At 37.0% G+C, this 21,420-nt stretch overlaps 2 protein-coding genes across 2 annotated transcripts; both read right to left on the bottom strand.

Annotated features, from left to right (window-relative positions):
- Positions 1 to 5,453: 5,453 nt before the first annotated feature.
- Positions 5,454 to 10,292, bottom strand: LOC120274454 (receptor-like protein EIX2). The gene is made up of 4 exons (XM_039280992.1): positions 9,693 to 10,292; positions 9,100 to 9,164; positions 5,856 to 5,981; positions 5,454 to 5,540 (listed from the first exon to the last, which is right to left on the bottom strand). Exons 1-4 carry the CDS (start codon positions 10,153 to 10,155, stop codon positions 5,454 to 5,456), a joined length of 741 nt encoding a protein of 246 aa, XP_039136926.1. The 5' UTR covers positions 10,156 to 10,292.
- A 357-nt stretch (positions 10,293 to 10,649) lies between these two features.
- On the bottom strand, positions 10,650 to 20,972 carry LOC120274445 (receptor-like protein EIX1). Its single transcript, XM_039280980.1, has 7 exons — positions 20,287 to 20,972; positions 20,111 to 20,190; positions 19,625 to 19,687; positions 18,621 to 19,542; positions 12,248 to 12,477; positions 11,973 to 12,178; positions 10,650 to 11,903 (listed from the first exon to the last, which is right to left on the bottom strand). Exons 1-7 carry the CDS (start codon positions 20,970 to 20,972, stop codon positions 10,650 to 10,652), a joined length of 3,441 nt encoding a protein of 1,146 aa, XP_039136914.1.
- Positions 20,973 to 21,420: the final 448 nt, after the last annotated feature.

Below are 21,420 nucleotides of genomic sequence, written 5' to 3'. Positions count from 1 at the left end.
GTCTTTGTTGATTTGAATTAGAATCCAACTGTACAAACTTCCCGATCCATATGTTAGCTTTTCAATTGAATGTGTTAAGAAAATTAATCCCAAAACTGCAATAAATTATGAGTTGTGTTAAAAAAAATTTAAACTAATCACTAGTACTAAATTTTCCTGGAAGTAAACGTGGCAATCACTTGTCCAATGTCATGAAGCAATTAACACATCTGCAATTCATGTGATCTCAAATTTGGTTTAGCCTTTTTCTGTGATTTTGAAAATCCTTGGAAAACAAACTCAAAGGGAGAACTAAGGCACAAATAAAGTATAATAAAGCTGATTTGGAAACATGAAAAGCTATGCAAATTAAACTAACTAAATGTTATTTAAAATAACTCACAATAAGCATATTGACATTGAAATTTTAATTGCTCTCAAGAGAGAATTAAAATGTTGATGAAGGGCATATGTTCTGACATCAAACAATAACACTAAATAACAAACAAACAAACATTCTGCATCACTTACCTAGTTAACTTGTATTTACAGCATGCAAGGCCTTCAAGATCACACATGGTGGTATCATCATTAAGTGTTGGAAAACTGATCAGGAAATTGGAGACAAATTGATGTGTGTGGTGCTGTTTAGAAGACTGAATAATAGTGTGATGCACTTAGTTTGGTTATTGTCTTTATGTTGTTTGGATTAGCTTTACTTTGAATCTTTACTGTATTTCTTTGTTGTATTAGCATGTATTATGTGAAATGCTTGACTGGCATTCACTATCAGTAACTCTATATTTTTCAGTGTTTTGAATCAATGATGTGCATCAATTCTGAATCATCATATTGAATTGGTTTCTCTTCAATTCAGTTGAAGTGTAGTGTGAGATAGTGTGTGTCTTGCTGAGAGCTTGAAGAACATTATATCATCAAAGGATCCTATCATTGGTATCAGAGATGGCCAGTTCTTCTTCAGCAAGAGATCCAAATGTTCCACTCTTCGATGGTGAGAACTACAACCTCTGGAGCTTGATGATGAAGACCATGTTCCGGTCTAAAGATCTATGGAACCTAGTTGAAAAGGGGTTCAGTGAGGAAGGAGATGGGAATAGAATTAATGAAAGCATGAAGAAGGATGCAAAAGCTCTCTTCCTCATTCAACAAGCACTTGATAAAAGGATCCTTATCAGGATCACTGAGGCCAAAACGACAAAGGATGCTTGGGAGATCATCAAAAAGGAGTTTCAAGGAAATATTGAGAATCTCACAGTGCAACTACACTCACTCCAAAGAGAATTCGATGCTTTGAAGATGAAGAATGGAGAGAAAGTCCAAGACTACATCAGTAGAGTCCTTGATGTAGTATATAAAATTCGAATGATGGGTGAGACACTCCCACAGAAGGCAGTGGTAAGCAAAATTGTGAGAAGCCTTACTCCAAGGTTCTCACAGGTGGTGCATTCAATTATTGAAGCCAAAAACCTGAATACGTTGAGCCTTGATGATCTCAGTGGATCATTGAGAAACCATGAGTCCATACTTGATATTTCAAGTGAACCAGATGAAGAAAAAGCTCTGTATGCCAAAAGCTCTCATTATGGAGATCATGGCAACAGAGGAAGAGGACGCGGCCGGGGTTACTTCCGAGGAAGAGCAAGAGGACGGGGAAGAAATATAACCGGAGGACGCTCAACTACAGAAGCTGGGAGTACAAGTAACAATGCAAGACAATACAAAGGAGTTCAATGCTTCATTTGCAAGAAATTTGGGCATGTAAAGGCTCAATGTTGGTATAGAAACAAGGAGGTTAATGTTACAGAAGAATGCAAGGATAAAGATGAAGAAGGAGTTGTGTTCATGGCCGTAGATAATGATGCTGTGAATGAAGATGGTGGAACGTGGCTCATTGATAGCGGATGTTCTAACCATATGACAGGTGAAAAATCCTTGTTTCAATCTCTTGAATTCACTGAAAACAAAACTATAAGGCTTGGAGATGGGAAAGCTCTTCAGGTTGAAGGAATTGGGTCTATTCCTTTGGGTACAAACTCGGGCAAGCAGATCACTCTTACAAAGGTCCAGTTAGTGCCAAACTTAACACACAACTTGTTAAGTGTGGGACAACTGTTGGACTCTGGATATGATGTAAACTTTTCAAAAGGATTATGCTCCATCAGTGAAACAAAATCAAAGAATGTTGTGGCTCAGGTTTGCATGACAAAACACAGGTTATTTCCTCTTGGTGCTAAAGATGTAAATTATGCCTATACAGCACAAGAAGAAGACTCAAATCTCTGGCATAAGAGATACGGTCATGTGAACTCAAATACACTGAAGCATCTATATGAGAAGAAGATTGTACGTGGGCTATCTCCCATCTCTATTATTGATCCATGTGAAGCTTGCTCACTGGGAAAACAAACCAGAAAAGAATTCCCGAAAGGTTTGGCCACTCGTGCAAAAGTTCCATTAGAACTGGTCCATGGTGATCTTGTAGGACCAATGAAGACCCCAACCATTGGAGGTAACCTCTATTTTATGCTCTTAACTGACGACTATTCCAGGTATTGCTGGCCATATTTTCTAAAATTAAAATCAGAAGCACTCTATCACTTCAAAACATTCAAATCTCTTGTTGAGAAGCAGCACTCCTTGCCAGTGAAAGCTCTTCGGACTGATAGGGGAGTATAGATTATGTCTTTGGAATTCAAGGAATTCTGTAATCTCAATGGCATTCTCCATCAACTCACCGCTCCGAAATCGCCCTGACAGAAACGGGCGTTGCGGAGAAAAAAATCGGGATCGTCACCGAGATGGCACGTACTATGCTGCAGGAGGCCGGAATGCCACCGGAGTTCTGGGGAGAAGCAGTGGCGACTGCTGTCTTCATCTCAAATCGATCGTTGACTCGGGCACTTGAGAGTCAAACTCCATTTGAAGCTTTGACTGGGTCACAACCCAGAGTGAATTTTTTCAGGGTCTTCGGTTGCATGGGACATCGCCTCGTTGACTCACAGCAACGATCCAAGTTCGACGCCAAGTCATCACCTTGCGTCCCCGATTGGATACTCGCGAGGGTTCGATGGCCTATCGGGTGTTTGATCCGGATTCAAAGCGCGTCCCACATCAGCGAGGAATCTACGCTTTTTCGAAAAATAAACGCGGGATTGGGCCACTCGAGCAACCTCGGGCTTTATGTCGCCACTCGCGACAAGGATGAAGAGAATGTAATTGTATCTCAACCGTTAGAAGCTTCTGATCAACGATGCGAGATTCATCCTCTTCCAAAGCAGTTCATCTCCGAAACTCAACGAACACCACCGACAACGGCCGAGCTCCGGCGAGGTACAGAAATCTCACAGAAATTTACTCTTCATGCTCTTTTGCTCTAACAGCTGCAGACCCATCAACTTACGATGAAGCAAAAGCAAATCCTGAGTGGATTGCTGCTTTGAATGAGGAGATTGAAGCTATCCTTAAAAACCAAACATGGGAGTTAATTACTCTACCTGAAGGGAAGAAGGCGATCGGTTTAAAAATGGGTGTTCAAATCTAAATTCAAAACCCAGATGGAACACTCATTAAAGATGAAAGCAAGAGTTGTGGCAAAGGGCTATGACTAGCGAGAGGGTGAAGACTTTGATGAAAATCTTCTCTCTCAGTAGCTCGAATGGAAACCATTCGTCTTTTCATGGCACTAGGAATACAAAGAAGATGGAGATTGTATCAACTCGACGTCAAGACTGCATTTCTAAACGGAGAATTAAAGGAAGAGGTGTATGTTCATCAACCTGATGGTTTTATCATCTCAGGAGAAGAAGACAAGGTGTATAAGCTTCGAAAGGCTTTTATATGGACTTCATGCCAAGCTCCGAGAGCTTGGTATAGTCGTATTGATTCTCAGTTTACTCAGATGGGATTTGTTCGAAGCCTCAATGAACCAACAGTGTACAAGAAGCAACAAGACACTGAAATTTTGGTGCTATGTTTATACGTTGATGATATTGTTTATATGGGGTCATCTGAGAGGATGTTAAAGGATTTCAAAGAGGAGATGATGAGAATTTTTGAAATGACTGATCTTGGTCAATTGAAGTACATTCTCGGGCTAGAGGTGTTTCAGCTTCAAGACTCTCTATTTGTGTCTCACCATAAGTATGCAGTGGATCTATTAATCAAATCAGGAATGATGAATTGCAAACCAGTGGCCTCTCCACTAAATTTAAATGAGCATTTGCACTCACAAGATAATTCTGGGAGTGTTTGTCCTACTAAGTATAGAAGCATTGTTGGTAGACTTCTGTACTTAACTCACACTCGCCCAGACCTAATGTTTGCAGTGTCTGTTGTGTCTCGTTTCATGAATTCTCCATCTACACATCACTTTGGAGCCCTGAAAAGGATACTGAGGTATGTATGTGGAACACTAAATCTTGGTTTACTTTATACAGTAAGTGAGGATTTAAGCCTGGTCGGACACTCAGACAGCGACTGGGGGAATTCTCTAGATGATAGAAGAAGTACAACGAGGATGGTGTTTTCGAGTCTTGGTTACGCTATCATTGCTTGGAGTTCAAAGAACAGGCCATTGCGACCCCTCTCCAGGACCAGGCGAGAATACATTGCTCTCATCTTCTGCGGCTTGTGAAGCGGTTTGGTCACAGTGAGTTGTTGGAGGATCTATCTGAGAAGCAATCAGGATCATCAGTGATATATTGTGACAACATCTCTGCTATTTCTATAGCGAAAAATCCAATCCATCATGGTCGAACGAAGCACATAGATACACGTTATCATTTCATAAGAGATTTGGTTAAAGAAGAACAAATTTGTGTGCTCCATTGTGGTACAAATGATCAACTTAGCGGATGTGTTCACCAAAGCATTAAGCTATCGGAAATTTGATCTTTTTCAGGTGCCAACTTGGTCTAAGAACTCTTCACGATCAAGGGAGGATGTTGGAAAAGCGATCGAGATTGGAGACAAATTGATGTGTGTGGTGTCTGTTAGAAGACTGAATAATAGTGTGATGCACTTAGTTTGGTTATTGTCTTTTATGTTGTTTGGATTAGCTTTACTTTGAATCTTTACTTGTATTTCTTTGTTGTATTAGCATGTATTATGTGAAAATGCTTGAGTGGCATTCACTATCGGTAACTCTATATTTTTCGAGTGTTTTGAATCAATGAAGTGCATCAATTACGAATCATCATATTGAATTGGTTTCTCTTGAGTTCAGTTGAAGTGTAGTGTGAGATAGTGTGTGTCTTGCTGAGAGCTTGAAGAACATTATATCATCAAAGGATCCTATCATTAAGCTCACTAGCAGTAAATCTCCTGGTCTATATGTGGAGATATGTGCTTTATCTTAGTCCCAAGCTCTCGCAATCCGGTATCTGCACTGGTATCCATCTCCAATAATTTAATAGAAAAAGGAGCATCATTAGGAGAAAGGTTATCAGATCAGCTTACACCTTGAAGTGGTCTTCATGTGTGATCAAATTCACAGTCAAACCAAGATGGCCAAATGGCCCAAATCTCCTTGATCGACCAACCTAAAAAGTAGAAAATGCAAAATTACTAGAACATTACTAAATCATTACATTTGCAAAGAGGATCTTTTTGAAATATTGTTTACCCACACAGCATAAAGAAAATAAAAAAAATATCAAAGATTTGAAGTGCGTATGGTTAACACTAGAAGGCAGAAGCCCTTCCCTGCAAGGGAGATCAAGAAGGTTTTCTATTGTTCGTTCTTTCACCATACGTTCTGGAACAAGATTAAGCACGATGTGGTGGCCTTCTTTCCCGGCATCAATAATGAGACTGGGGATCTTAGCGAGGGTGAATCATGGATTCATCACACTTACTCCTAAGGAGCAGAGAATATCTCCAAGTTCATGGCAATAACATTTCTCAATGTTCTTTTTAAAGGCATTCTCCAAAACTCTAGCAAACAGGACGAAGATGCCAATTGAAGAGATCTCCAAATAATTCTGTTATTTTCAAAGTAAATAAATGAATAAATTAATAATCAAATAAATAAATAAATAAGCAAGTAGTTATGTGGATTACTTACCTAGATGTGTCTCCCAATTCTAACTCACACCGAAGACATAGTAAATCCACTTTGAAAGATTCTAAAAAATGATAAAAACTAACCCTAATTGCTCATTAATAATCCAAAGGTTACTAATCCAAAAAACTGAGCTAAAAACCTAGTAAATGAGTGTCCTTACCAACTGCTGAACTTAGACACAAAACCTTGAGATCAACGAACTCTATTACAGGATATTTAGCAACTCAACTCAAAGTGAAGGTGCCAACAAAACTCGATCTATTACAGGAAATCTTACTAATAATGCCAACAAAACTAGAAACATGCAACATTTGTGAGACTGAAACACAACAATAACATAAACCAATTTGATGCTAACATGAAATTCTGCTGGTAAGATAACAATGAAAACTAATCGAAAAGTGTAAAGTGGTGCTGCTGCTGAATTAGGATATCACATTAATATGTGAGAGTTTCTAAAGATGACAATTTTAGCTTCCAAACAAGTGAACCAACCCATTAACAATGGATGAGGGATATAATAAAACAGTAAAAAAATTTGAGTGGTAAGATAGCGATGGGCTAAATTTTAACGGATGATGGTTATGAAAGGTTTAACCTACTAAGCCATAAAAAGGGTAATTTCAATTAATGCTCAGTGGAGTAAAACTACATTTAAGAACCCACTAATGGGGAACAACAACACATAATAATAAACAAGAAACTAAAATTTGCACAAAACCAATTTCCCTATAATTATTCAAACAATTGTCCCTAACATTACACCTGCTGATTTAGAGCTTTTAGAACTATATATGGATATACAAATTAAAAAGCATGGATTAGCAAAACAACCCGAGAACAAACTAGATAAACTTATAAGCACTAACCCATTCCCGACTAATTAAGACCTGGAATTTACATTAAAAACAAGACAAAACAAGTTAATAAACTAATTAAGGATGGAGTATATATTCTGCAAACCTACACAATTAACTAATATTGAACAGGGTAATATATAGGCTGAATTTTAGCAACAAAAGATTACAGTTCAAGCATAAACTAAGCCCTGAACACATTAAGGAAGCACCACCACAAGAAAAAGCAACCATCACCAAGTATTGCCACTCTTGCAAAAGCTTCAAAAACTACACATCCAATCACTAAACTTCTCAGCCATATAATATGCATAAAACAAAGTTCAAGGGCATTACTAACAAACTAGAAGTCAGCTTGGCGTTTTAACAAACCCCTTAAAGATCATAACTAAAGACAAAGCAATTTACACAACTTACCATCCATGATTCAATGCTAATAATATAACAAGCATTCCAACAGCAAAAAACATAGGGGAAAAAGAAATTTAACAAAGATCAGAAATCCTAAGCATCTATAATACAGCATCCACAATATCATCATCTTTGGCATCCAAGAATACAAGGATCATCAAAATTACAAAGTAAGAGCTTACTTACTCCTGTTGATAAAAATATATTGTATCTATCTGGTTGGTTGATTTTGAGAGGTGGAAAACCATTGTTTCGAAACCAGACATAAATGGTTCTGTCACCAATGGATTACCCTATCATGGGTTTATGGATTCCATAGAAAGACGACATGTGGATGTCCAGGGCAACACATCTGCTTTTGGAATGCTTTTACTGGTGTTAATTATTAAGTGGAAGGCCTTCATATTGCAGAGATAGAGGATGCTCATTGGATTGGATAACATACCTTTTATATAATGGACATCAAAATTGACTGTAAAAACATTGATTACTACTGACAGAAACCAACATTCATTTACTTATTGATCTTCAATTTTCATGTAGCTTAAATAAACAGACAATTTGTTTACATTATCATCTGAGAGATTATAGATTTTTGTTAAATGCTATGAAAGTATCTTGAAAAAACCGAGAAGATGAGCCAAATAGTAGAACCTCATTTGAAAAGTGTCAAGCCTGATGATCACTCTGTAATATGCAGTACAATTAGTCTTTGCATTGAATCTCTGAAGCATCTAATGAGGGCCTTCCATGGAAATAATTACTGCAATGTTGGAGCATGGAAATGAGACCTCACCAGCTGCTCTTTACAACGAGTCTCATCTGGCATGAGCTGAACTAGCCTTAACATCATAATAGGTACCTCCTTTTCAAGTGCAAATGCATGGTATACACTCTAGTTAGCTTATTCCTTAGTTTGTGTTTTTGTTTCAGTTTTTGGTGATTCATTTTTCTGGGGAAGCAGGTTCATGAAAATGGGGTATATATTAAGAGATTTCATGTTCTGTTTTACTATACTTATACAGTAATGATTAGTAAGCATTGTGAATTTGTGATCATCTTGATTTTTTATAAAAAGCAACCAAAGGGGCATTTCCTAGTTCACATCATTCTCATTCTTCTTATTGCAAGATGATTTTTCTGAAACATGACTTTCACCCTTGAACTTAGGAATGAGCTCGAGCCGTGGGACAACCATGCACAATAAGTCAATAATTTAAAACTGCCCCATAGGTGTGAGAGGTTTATTCAAATCAACGCTGCATTCCTCTAGATATCTGAATAATAATTAGTATTAAAATAATTTTCAATCGTAATGACAACAATAATTAATTTACACAAATAAAACTGACTTTTCTTCAAAAAGTGTAAAATATAATATCTCCAAGACTCCAAATGCCCAATTAAATCTAATGTATTCAATGGATCCGTCAATAGATCTTTCCATAGTAACTCATAACTTTCATGCCTTTCAAGTACATCAAGTGTGAGCACCCCAGAAAAACAATGTGGTATTTGACAACTGACTGCATGTCCACAGAGTGTGAACTCCAAAACACAATTGCATTATAATATCAACCACGGGAACTGATGCTTGAATATCAATAGACAACTTTAATATCCTCATAAAACATTACAAACTTTTCTATCTTCAAATAACAACACATAATGATGTTCTATACTTAAGATTTCAAGTGCAGTAATAATTCAACTAACTAACAAACTCATGATTCAAATACAGAATGAACAGGGAATCATAATAAAAACAGCGTAATATACTGACATCACTTTATTGATATAAACTACTTGACCTCCTGCCTTGCTACTTGGACCTGAAAATTGAGAACAACAAATTCATAATCTCAACAACCTAATAAGCAATAATCATTTGAACCACACAATTTTAAACTCATATCTGAACAAACAATCTTAATCGAAATATGTTTTCAGAAGAGATGAAAACATAAATAATTTGGTCAAGGGTGATAAACATTTCATTAGCCTATGTTTCAATTGAACGAAATTAGGCAGATGCTTCTTACATTTGATTGAATTAAGAAAATAAGATATATAGGCAAATGAATGACGACGTATTGGTCAAAAGTCTAACTCCTCCATTCCTCTTGAACTAAGCACAACTTAACCGTTGTATCATGCTTGTGGAAATTACCTAGCAAAACTAGTAAACAAAAATCTTATGGTCTTAAAAAATGGTTTTGTTACTGTATGTGTAATGACTTATACTATTAAAGATAACAGTTCAATCATATTAGTTTTTAAATTACTGGGCAGTCATAAAAATCAGATCATGCTACACTAAATACATGTAAACAATAGAAGAGTAAAAGCTCAGGCCTGACCTTGGTTCCTCCTTGAGAAAGTCAATTTCAGCCTCCGAGAGTGCACAACCACCTTAACATATATCCAGTCATATACTTTGTCAATGGATTGGAAATAAGCAATTCTTATGGTTTGCTTGATGATAAAGGTACCAAAGATCATCCAGAGGCCAATTATGAATCCCATTGCAAGACCTATGTAAAGCCATAACATCTCTGCCCAATCTCCTTTCCTGTCTTCCTCATATACAGCCGGGGGATTCATCTCATTAGCACAATTCTGAAGAGGCGATCCACAGAGACCATGATTCCAATTATAGGCCGATTGATCAAAAGACTGAAGTTGAGTGCCTGATGGAATTTTTCCAGACAAATTGTTGTGCGATACATTCAAATAGGCCAAGAAGTTCAAAGTTGATATGCTTGAAGGAATGGTACCAAACAAATTGTTCTCTGACAGATCCAGTGATTCCAGCTGCTTCATGTCACCTATGTTTTCTGGTATCCTTCCATTGAGAAGGTTGCTAGAAAGATTTAAAAAATGAAGCCCTTGTAGTTTGGTCAGTTCCTTAGGCAAGTCACAGGAAAGCTTATTGTTTGATAAGTCTATGCTTGTGACTAATGATAGAAAGCTTAGAGTATTCTATTTGGAGGCCCTTTGCCCTTATGAAGAAAGATTCCCCAAAACGCAAAGTTCGAGATTGTCAATTCCCCAACAAAGAAAGGAAAAATCAAAATCCAAGACAACAGAAAGTGTTTCATTGTGATTCGTGACTGCCATGGCTTTGAAATCACCAAAAAGAATGAGAATGCAACCTGATAGGTTGTTCTGTACAGAAAGTCCAGTATCTGAAGAGAGGAGGTTTTGACAATTGTTCTGGAATAATACCTTCAAAATAATTTGATCTCAAGCGAAGGACTATTAAAGATGAAAGATTTTCTCCGATCCATGTTGGTATGCTACCTGAGAGTTTGTTTTCACCAAGGTCGAGGTGACCAACGTTGGCCATTTTTCAAGGACAAGGGGAGATCTCCAAAGAAGCCATTGTTTCTCAAATGTAAGGATCGGAGATTGGTGAGAGACACAAGGGCATCAGGAATTTTACCAGTAAAATTATTGTCAGATAAATGAATAATTTGCAATGCTGATGCTGAATTCCAACAGTTAGGAAGTGCTCCAGACATATCATTATTAGATACATCAAACAATTCCAAGGTAGTAAGGTTGCAGATGAATGATGGAATGCTGCCACTAATATGATTATTAGATAAAGAGACAACATAAATATAAGTAGCATTAGCAAAGTATGAAGGAATAGACCCAGAGAATGAGTTGTTGCTGAGATGGATAACATGCAAAGAGGAGGGATCAAGCTCAGGTAATGGGCCTTCAAATTTGTTTGAACTCAGATCTATGCTATGGAAAGTGTAATTTTTCAAAGAAGTTGATAGCCTCCCCTCCAAATTGTTATTTGATAGATCGAGCAAATAGCTAGAAGAGGGACTTAGATATCCAAACCATGCAGGAATGTTGCCTGAAATTCCAGCATCTGATAAGCAAAGGTACCTCAAATATTTCTGAGTTTTTAGCCAAGTGGGAAAAACAGGCCCTACTTTGACAGAACGCATTCTGATGGACAAGCAATCAAAAGGAGGCTTCCAATTCTCACTTACATTCAATTGCAACGAGTTGTATGACAAGTCCAAAGATGCCAAGCTTACTAGATTAGCAAAATGAGATTCAGTTAAGAGACCCATCAAAGAATTTGAAGAGAGATTCAGTTCAGACAGTTTAGATAATTTGCCTATGTTCTCTGGAATTGTTCCATTCAGCATGTTGTTTCCAAGATTCAAATATATTAGACCCTCCCAACTTTCCAAAGTAGAACCATACTTGTTCTCCCTGCATTTAGACAATCCATCAACAAGGTCATCAATGCCTCCACTGATCATATTGCTTGTTAAATCCAAGGCCCGTAACTTGCATAAGTTCCCCATGCCTTTTGGCAATGTTCCGTTGATGTTGTTATTAGATAAATCAAGCTCCAACAAGCTAGACAGCTTTCCTACATATTCTGGTAATTCCCCCGTGATGCCATTGCCCTGCATGCTCAAGTACTGCAATTGGCTTAGATTTCCAAAGCTCTCTGGTAACTTTCCATTTATTGCATTTTGAGACAAATCTAGAAACTGAAGGTGAACAAAATTCCCCATAGTTTCAGCCAATTTGGCCTGAGATTGTTACCAGCCCCACCAAAAATGCTGCAAAAGTGTGAGATTGCCAAAGGATTCGGGAATCACTTCACTAAACATATTCCATGACAAATCCAAGTATTGTAGGTTTCTTAGATTGACAATGCTTGCAGGCATCAAACCCTGAACTTGGTTATTGGAAAAATAAAAGTACACTAAATTTGTAAGATTGCTCAGAGATTCCGGAATGCTTCCATTGAGTTCATTATCTGACAAATCAAGTCTCTCCAAGCGACCAAGATTTCCCAAGGACTCTGGAATCACTCCATAAAAAGAGTTATCAGACAAGCTCAAGACTCTCAAAAGCGACTCAAGTTACCTACTGTGACTGGTAACTTGCCATACAGAAACACAACCAGAAAGATCAAGATAAACAAGGCTAGTGAAGTTGAACACCCATTGAAGCAGAGTGATGTTCAGACCATAATTATGAGAGAGATCAAGCATACGAAGAGATGTGAAGTTGAGATAATGAGGCAGATTAGTAGTAGCATAAATGCCACCACCTTGAAGTTCAGCATTAAAAAGTTTCAACACACGAAGAGGGAGCACACTGTTAATGTCATGAAGCCAACCATGCACTTTGGAAAGGTTCCCTCCGCTCAAGTCAAGGTAGCATAGAAGTCATTCCAGAAAGCCAGTGGAGGTCATTAGGTCGTAGATCATAATAATTGAAGCTAAGATCAAGATAGCGCAAGCATGATAGGTTTCCAAAGGTATGAGGAATGGCACCACTGAATCGGCATTGGAGAGATTAAGGTATTCAAGGTTGGCAAAAGAGCCAATGAAGTCTGGGATGGGGGAGTCATCGAAGTTGTTCATGCTCAAATCCAAGTGCTTTAAATGATGAAGCTGAATGAGAGAAGAGTTCAGCTTACTTGGTGGCATGAGAAAATAATAAGAGACATTAGAAGGGTGCTGTCGGAGATCAAGCTTGATGACATGGCGGGATTGTTGGAAATATAGTACCACATCGGTTGTGTAATAGAATTGTAATGGGTTTATATATAGGTATAGAGGTTGAGCATCAAAGTCTTGAGGAAACTTTTGGTGTAAGACCACTAAGCCATACTCAAAAGCTTATAGAGACCCACTAATACCAAAAATATAAAATCTAACGTGGTATCGAGCTTGGGGATTGATTCGATAGACAAGTTATAGTGGGACCTAGTAAAAAGGCATACGAGGGTTAGGAAGGAACACAAGTCAAGTTAAAATAGGACCTCACGAGACCATGAGTAGTGTACTGAGTCATGTATGTGGGACCTCACGATACACAAAGTAGTGTACTGAGTCACAGTAAACAGACCTCACGAGTGTACAAGTGCATGCGAAGTTCGTCCCTTGATTGAACTTGAGGGAGGGATGTTGGAAATATAGTACCACATCGGTTGTGTAATAGAATTGTAATGGGTTTATATATAGGTATAGAGGTTGAAAGTAGCTACAAGTCTTGAGAGCTTTTTTGGTGTAAGACCCTAAGCCCAGTATAAAGCCCATATATAACTCCACTAGTACCAAAAAATATAAAATCTAATAGGGATTCATGGTTTGCGACTCACGCCTTGCCATTTTCAGCGTGATCATGGCGATCAAGAAGAGAACAAGCTTTGAGTGGTGGCTATGATTAATGCACTGCTGATCTTTGAGAAGGGCTATCCTTTCGGTTTCAATGCGACTAATTATACCATGGACATAACATGGAGGGAATCTTTGAGAGAACAAGGCTAGCAAGGAAAACAAACAATGAGAGACAAGCCATGAGATCAAAGAGAAGCTCTCACAAATGTCTACGGAGAAGTGTATGAATGGGATAGAGCAAATGCATGGATGGTATAAAGCAGATTTAAACAAGAGCAAAATTAATGGCAGCGAGGTACTTGGGAAGTTTCCCATATTCTAGTTCATGTAAAAATTACCCTTTTACCCTTTTTCTCTTTCTTTGGGGACAATGTCAATAGGCTTGGAGACTCATACGTCCTCGAACAAGCGAGGTTTTGTCTCTCATGTCCACAATGTGGCTTGCATGGCCATAACAGAACAAAACTATCACTCCACTACAAACCACAAACATAATTTGTTTTTGTTTAGACAAACTCTATTGACTTAGTCACAACCCACTTTAGCGACTGAGTTTTTCTGTGTACATGCTAGTTTATAAAGACTCTTAATTAGGGACAAAACCATGATTTATTAACGGGGGGCTGAGGGCAAAATGTCAAAAAAAAATATTTCAGTAAACATAACAATTGTATTCCATACAAAATAGTGCGATATAGAAAAACACTATATAGAAACTAGAGATCGAAAGGAACAACTTTTGTATTCAAAGCAAAGTTTAAAACACACTCTATTCTCCTGAAAAATTCACACAAGCTCGGGCTATATTAAGAAAACCAAAAAAAAAAAAACATCAACCTTTCTAACAAACAAACACATATATAAATAACTGTCAAAGTTCAGTGACTATTTTGAACTAAATCAGTTGAGTCACAATGCAACGTGTCTAGCCCAAGTTAACTCCACTGCTTGATCTGTTTTGCCTCAAACTAACGTACTCTCCTTGATTGATCTAATCTGGATCGTTTGATTAGACTCTAACCCCGAAGCTAAAGATACTCCTCTGCCTCGAACTTACACAACTTCTTGATCTTCAAATCACATCCATTCACTACAAACACAATCCATGGCTTCTTCCACTGGCTAGAACTTAGACCTCCATCCTTGATTGATTAAATCTGGACCACACGATCTCAGAACCAACCTCGATGCTTGGTTTAAGTTCGAGGCAGCCTCAAGAGTCAAGATTGGTTTTCAATGAACGGCCAGGATGTGATCATCAAATGGATACATATTAGTTCGAGGCAATAGTTAGTTGATTTGGTTTAACCAGAGTGCAATTGACTCATGCTCTTAGCTCACCAGTTTCAATTTAGTCACTGAAGTTTCTGTAAATTATAAAAGCATAGTTTTCTGTTAACTTGGCTGGTTTTTTTCTGTTTTTTTAAGATATCATCTTCCATGAATTATCCTGCTTTTTAGAAATGTTTTCTGAGGTTGAGTTCAATACAAAAGTACTTCCTCATGGTCTCTAATATCTATGTAGTGATTATCAAAGAGGATGAAGGGCTACTGGAGGGGCAGGCATGGCCGAAAGTAGGGACTGGTTTGCATGGTTTTATGTTTTCCGGCCAAACAAGGAAAAACCTTGCCGGTGCCGAGGGGGGGCTGAAGCCCCTGCTAGCCCCCCTTTGGTTCCGTCCCTGCTCTCAATTAGTTAAACTCAATGAGATAGTTATCAGTTGCAAATAGTTATAATGCAAGATAAATAAATTTTTTAAAATAAATAAATAAATTTTTAAAAAATATATTTAAATTAAAAAAATTAAAATGTTTTGGATCACGTGAAACACAGACAAGGAGCTCTTAGTCTTTTTAAAAAAGAAATCATTGTTTCATACTCTTATGCGTGTTTTCGTTTGTGGGGTCAAATCGGCTAAACTGATTTATTGCTTTGATTCAAAGGTAATGTTTTGGATCAAGTGAAAGACTATAAAGAGATAACATGTTTCACATCTTGACGCGTTTGGTTGGTAGGGACTCGGATTAGTTGGATTGCTTTGTTGACTTGACTCAAACATAAAAAGTTAGTGCACATAATATTCCTATGAAATTTTAGGGACTCTGAATTATTGGATTGCTTTGGTGACTTGACTCAAACATAAAAAGTTAGTACACATAATATTCCCATGAAATTTCAGGGACTCTGAATAATTGGATTGCCTTGGTGACTTGACTCAAACATAAAAAAGTTAGTACACATAATATTCCCATGAAATTTGTAGGCCATTTGTGATGGCAACAAGTGCATATTAAATTAAAATTTAATACCCAAGTTAGTCGCTCTAAAATTTGGAATCTGTCCTTTTAATTCCTCTATTAGAATTCCAGCCCTTGTAGTCCTTTTATTTGTTTGATTTTGGAAATATCCTGAGGCCAACGGCAGTTAGATTTCCCGTTTTGTTTTACTGCTTGGCTTTTTTTATGTTCATCATGGTTGTTACTCAATATACCCAGCAAAAAAAATCCAAGAATTACATTGATATTTAAAATACAACCAAAATATAACAACAAAATCTGAACAAAATATAGCAATATTGTACAAATTGCATCAAATGTCACCACCTAGTGAAGCTCTCGGTGGCTTGGCAAGAAAAAACACAAAATGTCACAATCTAAATCTCAGGTAAAAAAATGACGAGATCAAGGAGAGAAAAGAAAAGAAAAGAACGAGACTCATCTCTCTCTCGATAATGATGATTGTTTTTAATGGGATCCTCCTTCTCGTCGAGGACTTCTCCCGCAACGCGGGTGGAGGATGGTGTTTGAGAGAAAGGGGATAGGGATCCGTTATTTTGAGGGTGAAGGATGCGTTTATGATTTTAAATTTTTTTTTTGGTTTTATTTTTTTTAATAAATTTTTATTATAAAGAAAGTCAAGTCAGCAAAATAAAATGATAAATCTAACTGTCGTTGGCTTTAGGACTAATATTTCCAAAACCAAACAAATAAAAGGGACTAAAAAGACTGAAGCTATAATAGAGAAACTACAAGGGCATATTCTAAATTTTATTTTATTTTATTTTATTTTATTGAAAAGGTGGATTGATCACATGCATTAGAATAAGAAAAAGAGATACACCCACCAACAGACCAAGCGGTCAAACAAAACTACAGACAGAGATACGAAGCCCACTAGAAGTGGAAACAAAACAAATTGCCGATTCTAAATTTTAGAGGAACTAACTTAAGTATTAAACTAAAAGTTAAAATGTTTTGGATCAAGTGAAACACAGACATGGAGTTCATAAGCTTTGTTTATAAAAGCAATCATCTTTCTTATTCATTTGCGTGCTTTAGTCTTTTGGGTCAAACTGGTTAGACTACCCTTTTATTTTTTTGACTCAGTTCAAATGTTTGATGTTTTGGATCAAGTGAAATATTATAAAAATACAAAACTATATATATATATTAAAAAAAAACAGACATCTTTCATGTTCAGATGCGTTTGGTTTGTAGGGTCGAAAAAAGGTTGGAAGATAGATTTGTTGACTTGACTAAAAGACTCAAACATAAGAATTAGTACACATTATTAAAATTCCCATGAAATTTTGTAGGCCACAGTGATTGGAATAAGTGCATATTAAATTAAGAAAGTAAAGCCTTGAGTGACGCTTAATTTTTTTTAAATTTTATTTATTCATTTCTTTATTTATTTTTGTACCCTGTTTTACTATATGGATACAGTAATGATCAGTAAGCATTGTTCATCATTTAAATTTTTATAGAAAGGCAATGGAGGAGCATTTCCTGATTCACATTATTCTCATTCTTTTCACTGCAAGATAATTCCTGGATATGTTTTTTTCAGTGTCAACCTGGGAGATAGACTTGTGCGTGAAAAACTAATGTCCTATACTTATATAAAATTACGCCTTAAGTTTGTAAGATCTATTCAAATCGATACGGCATTCCTCTAAATATCTGGCAACAATTATTAATATAGTTTTCTAGTGCAATGACAATGGTAATTAGTTTATACAAAATTAACTTTTTTTTTTTTGTGAAAAAGTGAATAAATCACTTGCATTAAAATAAAAGAGAATTAACTTTTTTTTTTCCAAAGTGTATAATATGATATTTCAAAATGCACAATTAAATTCAAAGTATTCAATGATCTATCCTTAATTACTCATGATTAGAATAAACATGTTTGCAAAATTTTCATGTCTTTCAAGTACATCAATTATGAACACCCTCATCAATAGTATGGTATGTGTCAAATGATGACATGGCCACAAAATGCGAATTCCGTAATGCTGAAAGCACTGAAAGCACACGCTTACACTGGCAAGAACTAATGCTTGAATGTTGACAGACAACTATAATATCCTCAAATAATATAACAAAATGTTATACCTTCAAATTACATATAATGATATTCTGCAGCTTGCATTTCAGATCCAATAGTAATTCAAATTACAAACTCATAATTCAAATATAAAATAAAGGACTCATAACTAAAGCAACATAATACAATAACATCACTTTATTGATGTAACTAGTTAGGCCACCCAGCTCATTACTTTGGACCTGAAAATTGAGAACAATGCTTAACCTTGACAACCCAACACAAGAATCAAATAGAAATTATTTTAACCAGTAAATATTTTAAATATAATATACAAACAAACAAGCTTACTCAAAATATATTTTTAGATGCGATGACAGGACAAATGCTTTCTAAATCATACATTATGGTGATAGCATTTCATTAGCCTGTGTCTGGACTGAAGGAAGTCAGGACTAATGCTTTCTGGTGTTTGATTGAATTAAGAAATCAGAATAGATAGGCAAATGAAAGACAACACATTAATTAGTCAAATTCTTGTTGCTCCTCTTCTCTTAAACTAAGCACAACTTGTGGAATTATCTAGCACTACTGATCTTTTTTTATGGTGTGCGTGATGATTTATAGTATAAAGATAACAGTTCTATCATATTAATTACCACTCGATGTCACAAAATCATCTCATACTACATTACACAAATATGTTTCAATAAGATAAAAGGTAAAAAGCTTAGGCCTGACCTTAGTTCCTAGATGAGAAAGTTGATTTGAGTCTACGAGAGTACAGAACCATCTTCACGTATAGCCAATCGTATACTTTGTCAAAAGATCGGATATAAGCAATTCTTATGGTTTGCTTGATAATAAAGGTACCGATGATCGCCCAGAAGCCAATTATGAATCCAGTTGCAAGACCTATGTAAAGCCATAACATCTCTGCCCAATCACCTTTTCCTTCTCCCTCGTTTGCACCTTGGGAGTACTGTGTCACATTAGCACAATTCTGAAGAGGTGATCCACAAAGATCATGATTCCAATTATAGGCTGATGGATTAAAAGTCTGAAGTTGGCCACCTGATGGAATTTTTCCTGACAAATTGTTGTGTGATAGGTTCAAATAGCTCAAGAAATTCAAAGTAGACATGCCTGAAGGAATGGTACCAAATAAATTGTTCTCTGACAGATCAAGTGATTCCAGCTGCTTCATGTCACTGATGCTCTCTGGTATTTTTCCATTTAATTGATTGTAAGAAATATTCAAGAAATGTAGCCCATGTAGCTTTGTCAGTTCTTCAGGCAACTCACATGAAAGCTTGTTGTTTGATAAGTCTATGCTTGTGACTAATGATAGAAGCTTAGAATACTCCATTTGAAGGCCCTTCGCAATTATTGAGAGAGAGTCAAAGTACGGAAATGTGGTATATGTATGAGTACCCGTACAACTTTCATGAAAAGTACAACCGCGCATTGTGGTTGGTGGAATGGAGAGTAAAGACAACAATTCACTGTGATTTGTGACTACCATGGCTTTGAAATCTCCAAAAGTATAAGGAATACAACCTGATAGGCCGTTGTGTGCAAGGTCAAGGATCTGAAGATAGGAGAGTTTTGATAATTGCTTTGGAATGGTGCCTTTGAAGAAATTTGATCTCAAGCGAAGCACAATTAAAGATGAAAGTTTTTCACCGATCCACGTCGGTATGTTACCTGAGAGTTTAGCTTTTCACCAACATGAGAATTACTAACTTGTTGGCCTTTCTCAATGACAAGGGCAGTCCTCCAGAGAAACCATTGTTTCTTAAATGTAAGGAACGGAGATTGGTGACAGACACAAGGCCATCAGGAATTCTACCTGAGAAATTATTGTGAGATAATTTAATAATTTGCAATGCTGATGTTGAATTCCAGCAGCTGGAAGTCCTCCAGACATATCATTGTTAGATACGTCAAACAATTGCAAGAAAGTAAGGTTGCAGAAGAATGACGGAATGCTGCCATTGATATGATTATTAGAGAAAGAGAAAATTTGAATCCTAGTAGCAACTGCAAAGTAAGAAGGAATAGACCCAGAGAATGAGTTGTTGTTGAGATTGATAACAAGCAAATAATTGGCATTAAGCTCAGGTAATGGGCCTTCAAATCTATTTGAACTCAAATCAACTAGACGGAGATTGAAATTTTCCAAAGATGTTGGTAGCCTCCCCTCCAAATTGTTATTTGACAAATCAGAGCAAATTGAAGCGAGTAAGATTCCAAAACCATGCTGGGATGCTACCTGAAATTCCAGTATTTGATAAGCAAAGCTCGCTCAACATTGTCTGACTTTGGAGCCAAGCAGGAAAAACAGGGCCTACTCTGCAGGAACACATTTGGATAGTAAAAGCAATCAAAGGAGGGGCCCAATTCTCACTCACATTCAATTGGAACGAGTTGTAGGACAAGTCCAAATACCGTAAGTTCACTAGATTAGCAAAATGGGATTCAGTTAAGACACCGACCAAAGAATTTGAAGAGAGATTCAGTAGAGATAATTGAGATAATTGGCCTATGCTCTCTGGAAGTGTGCCATTCAGCTTGTTGTTTGCCAAACTTAGTGTGTTTAGACCATCAGTGCTTCCTGATTCAGAACCATTTGTCTCCTCCCCGCATTTAGACAATCCATCAACAAGATCATCAATGCCTCCACTGATAGAATTTCTTGTAAAATCTAACGTCTGTAACTTGCATAAGTTCCCCATGCCTTTTGGCAATGTTCCATTGATGCCATTGGCCTGCATTGTCAACAACAGCAATTGGCTAAGATTTCCAAAACTCTCTGGTAACATTCCATTTATTGCATTTTCAGACAAATCCAAATACTGCAAAAGTGTGAGATTGCCAAAGGATTCAGGAATTGGTCCACTGATCATATTCCATGACAAATCCAAGTATTGCAGGTTTCTTAGATCCCCAATGCTTGCAGGCATAAATCCCTGAACTTGGTTATTGGACAAATGAAACTCCTCCAACTTCTGCAGCCTCCCAATGCTCTTTGGCAACTTTCCAATCTTGTTATTAGACAAGTCAAAGTACACTAAATTTGTAAGATTGTTCAGAGAGTCCGGAATGCTACCATTCAGATGATCATTTTGTGACATATCAAGGCTCTCAAGCTACCAAGATTTCCCAAGGACTTGGGAATCTCTCCATCAAAAGAGTTACCCTGACATGCTCAAGACTCTCAACCTACCAAGTTACCAATGGTAACAGGTAGCTTGCCATGGAGTAAACAGTCAGAAAGATCAAGATGAAGAAGGTTAGTGAGGTTGAACAACCATTGAGGCAGAGTGATGTTCAGGCCATGATTATTAGAGAGATCAAGGAAACTAAGAGACGTAAAGTTGAGATGATGAAGCAGCGTGAGTATGATCATGAATACCACCCAAAGACCAGCTTGGAGTTGAGCATCGATGAGTTTCAAGACTACTAGAGAAGGGAGAATATTAATGTCATGGAGCCAACCATGCACATTAGAAAGATCCACGCTACTCAAGTCAAGGTGATGCAAAGATTGTTGTTAGTAATTGAAGCATTCTGCAGAAAGGA

Source organism: Dioscorea cayenensis, chromosome 2 (assembly GCF_009730915.1).
Source record: "Dioscorea cayenensis subsp. rotundata cultivar TDr96_F1 chromosome 2, TDr96_F1_v2_PseudoChromosome.rev07_lg8_w22 25.fasta, whole genome shotgun sequence".
Taxonomy (NCBI): domain Eukaryota; kingdom Viridiplantae; phylum Streptophyta; class Magnoliopsida; order Dioscoreales; family Dioscoreaceae; genus Dioscorea; species Dioscorea cayenensis.
The sequence above is the reverse complement of the archived record's forward strand: the minus strand, read 5'-3'. Positions and strand labels throughout refer to the sequence as shown.

Bases quoted from the DNA above. Each gene is read 5' to 3' on its own strand.
- LOC120274454 (XM_039280992.1), bottom strand. From the start codon at position 10,155: ATGAAGCAGCTGGAATCACTGGATCTGTCAGAGAACAATTTGTTTGGT. The intron at 9,165-9,692 runs GTCAGGCCTGAG...CTCAATTTTCAG, and splicing joins TTTCTCAAGGAGGAACCAAG to GTCCAAGTAGCAAGGCAGGA. The intron at 5,982-9,099 runs GTTTTTATTATG...TGAAAATAACAG, and splicing joins TGATGTCAGTATATTACGCT to AATTATTTGGAGATCTCTTC.
- LOC120274445 (XM_039280980.1), bottom strand. From the start codon at position 20,972: ATGTCACAAAATGATCATCTGAATGGTAGCATTCCGGACTCTCTGAAC. The intron at 12,179-12,247 runs GTAGGTAACTTG...GAGTGATTCCAG, and splicing joins ATGGCAAGTTACCAGTCACA to AGTCCTTGGGAAATCTTGGT. The intron at 11,904-11,972 runs GTGATTCCCGAA...TAACAATCTCAG, and splicing joins CATGGAATATGTTTAGTGAA to GCCAAATTGGCTGAAACTAT.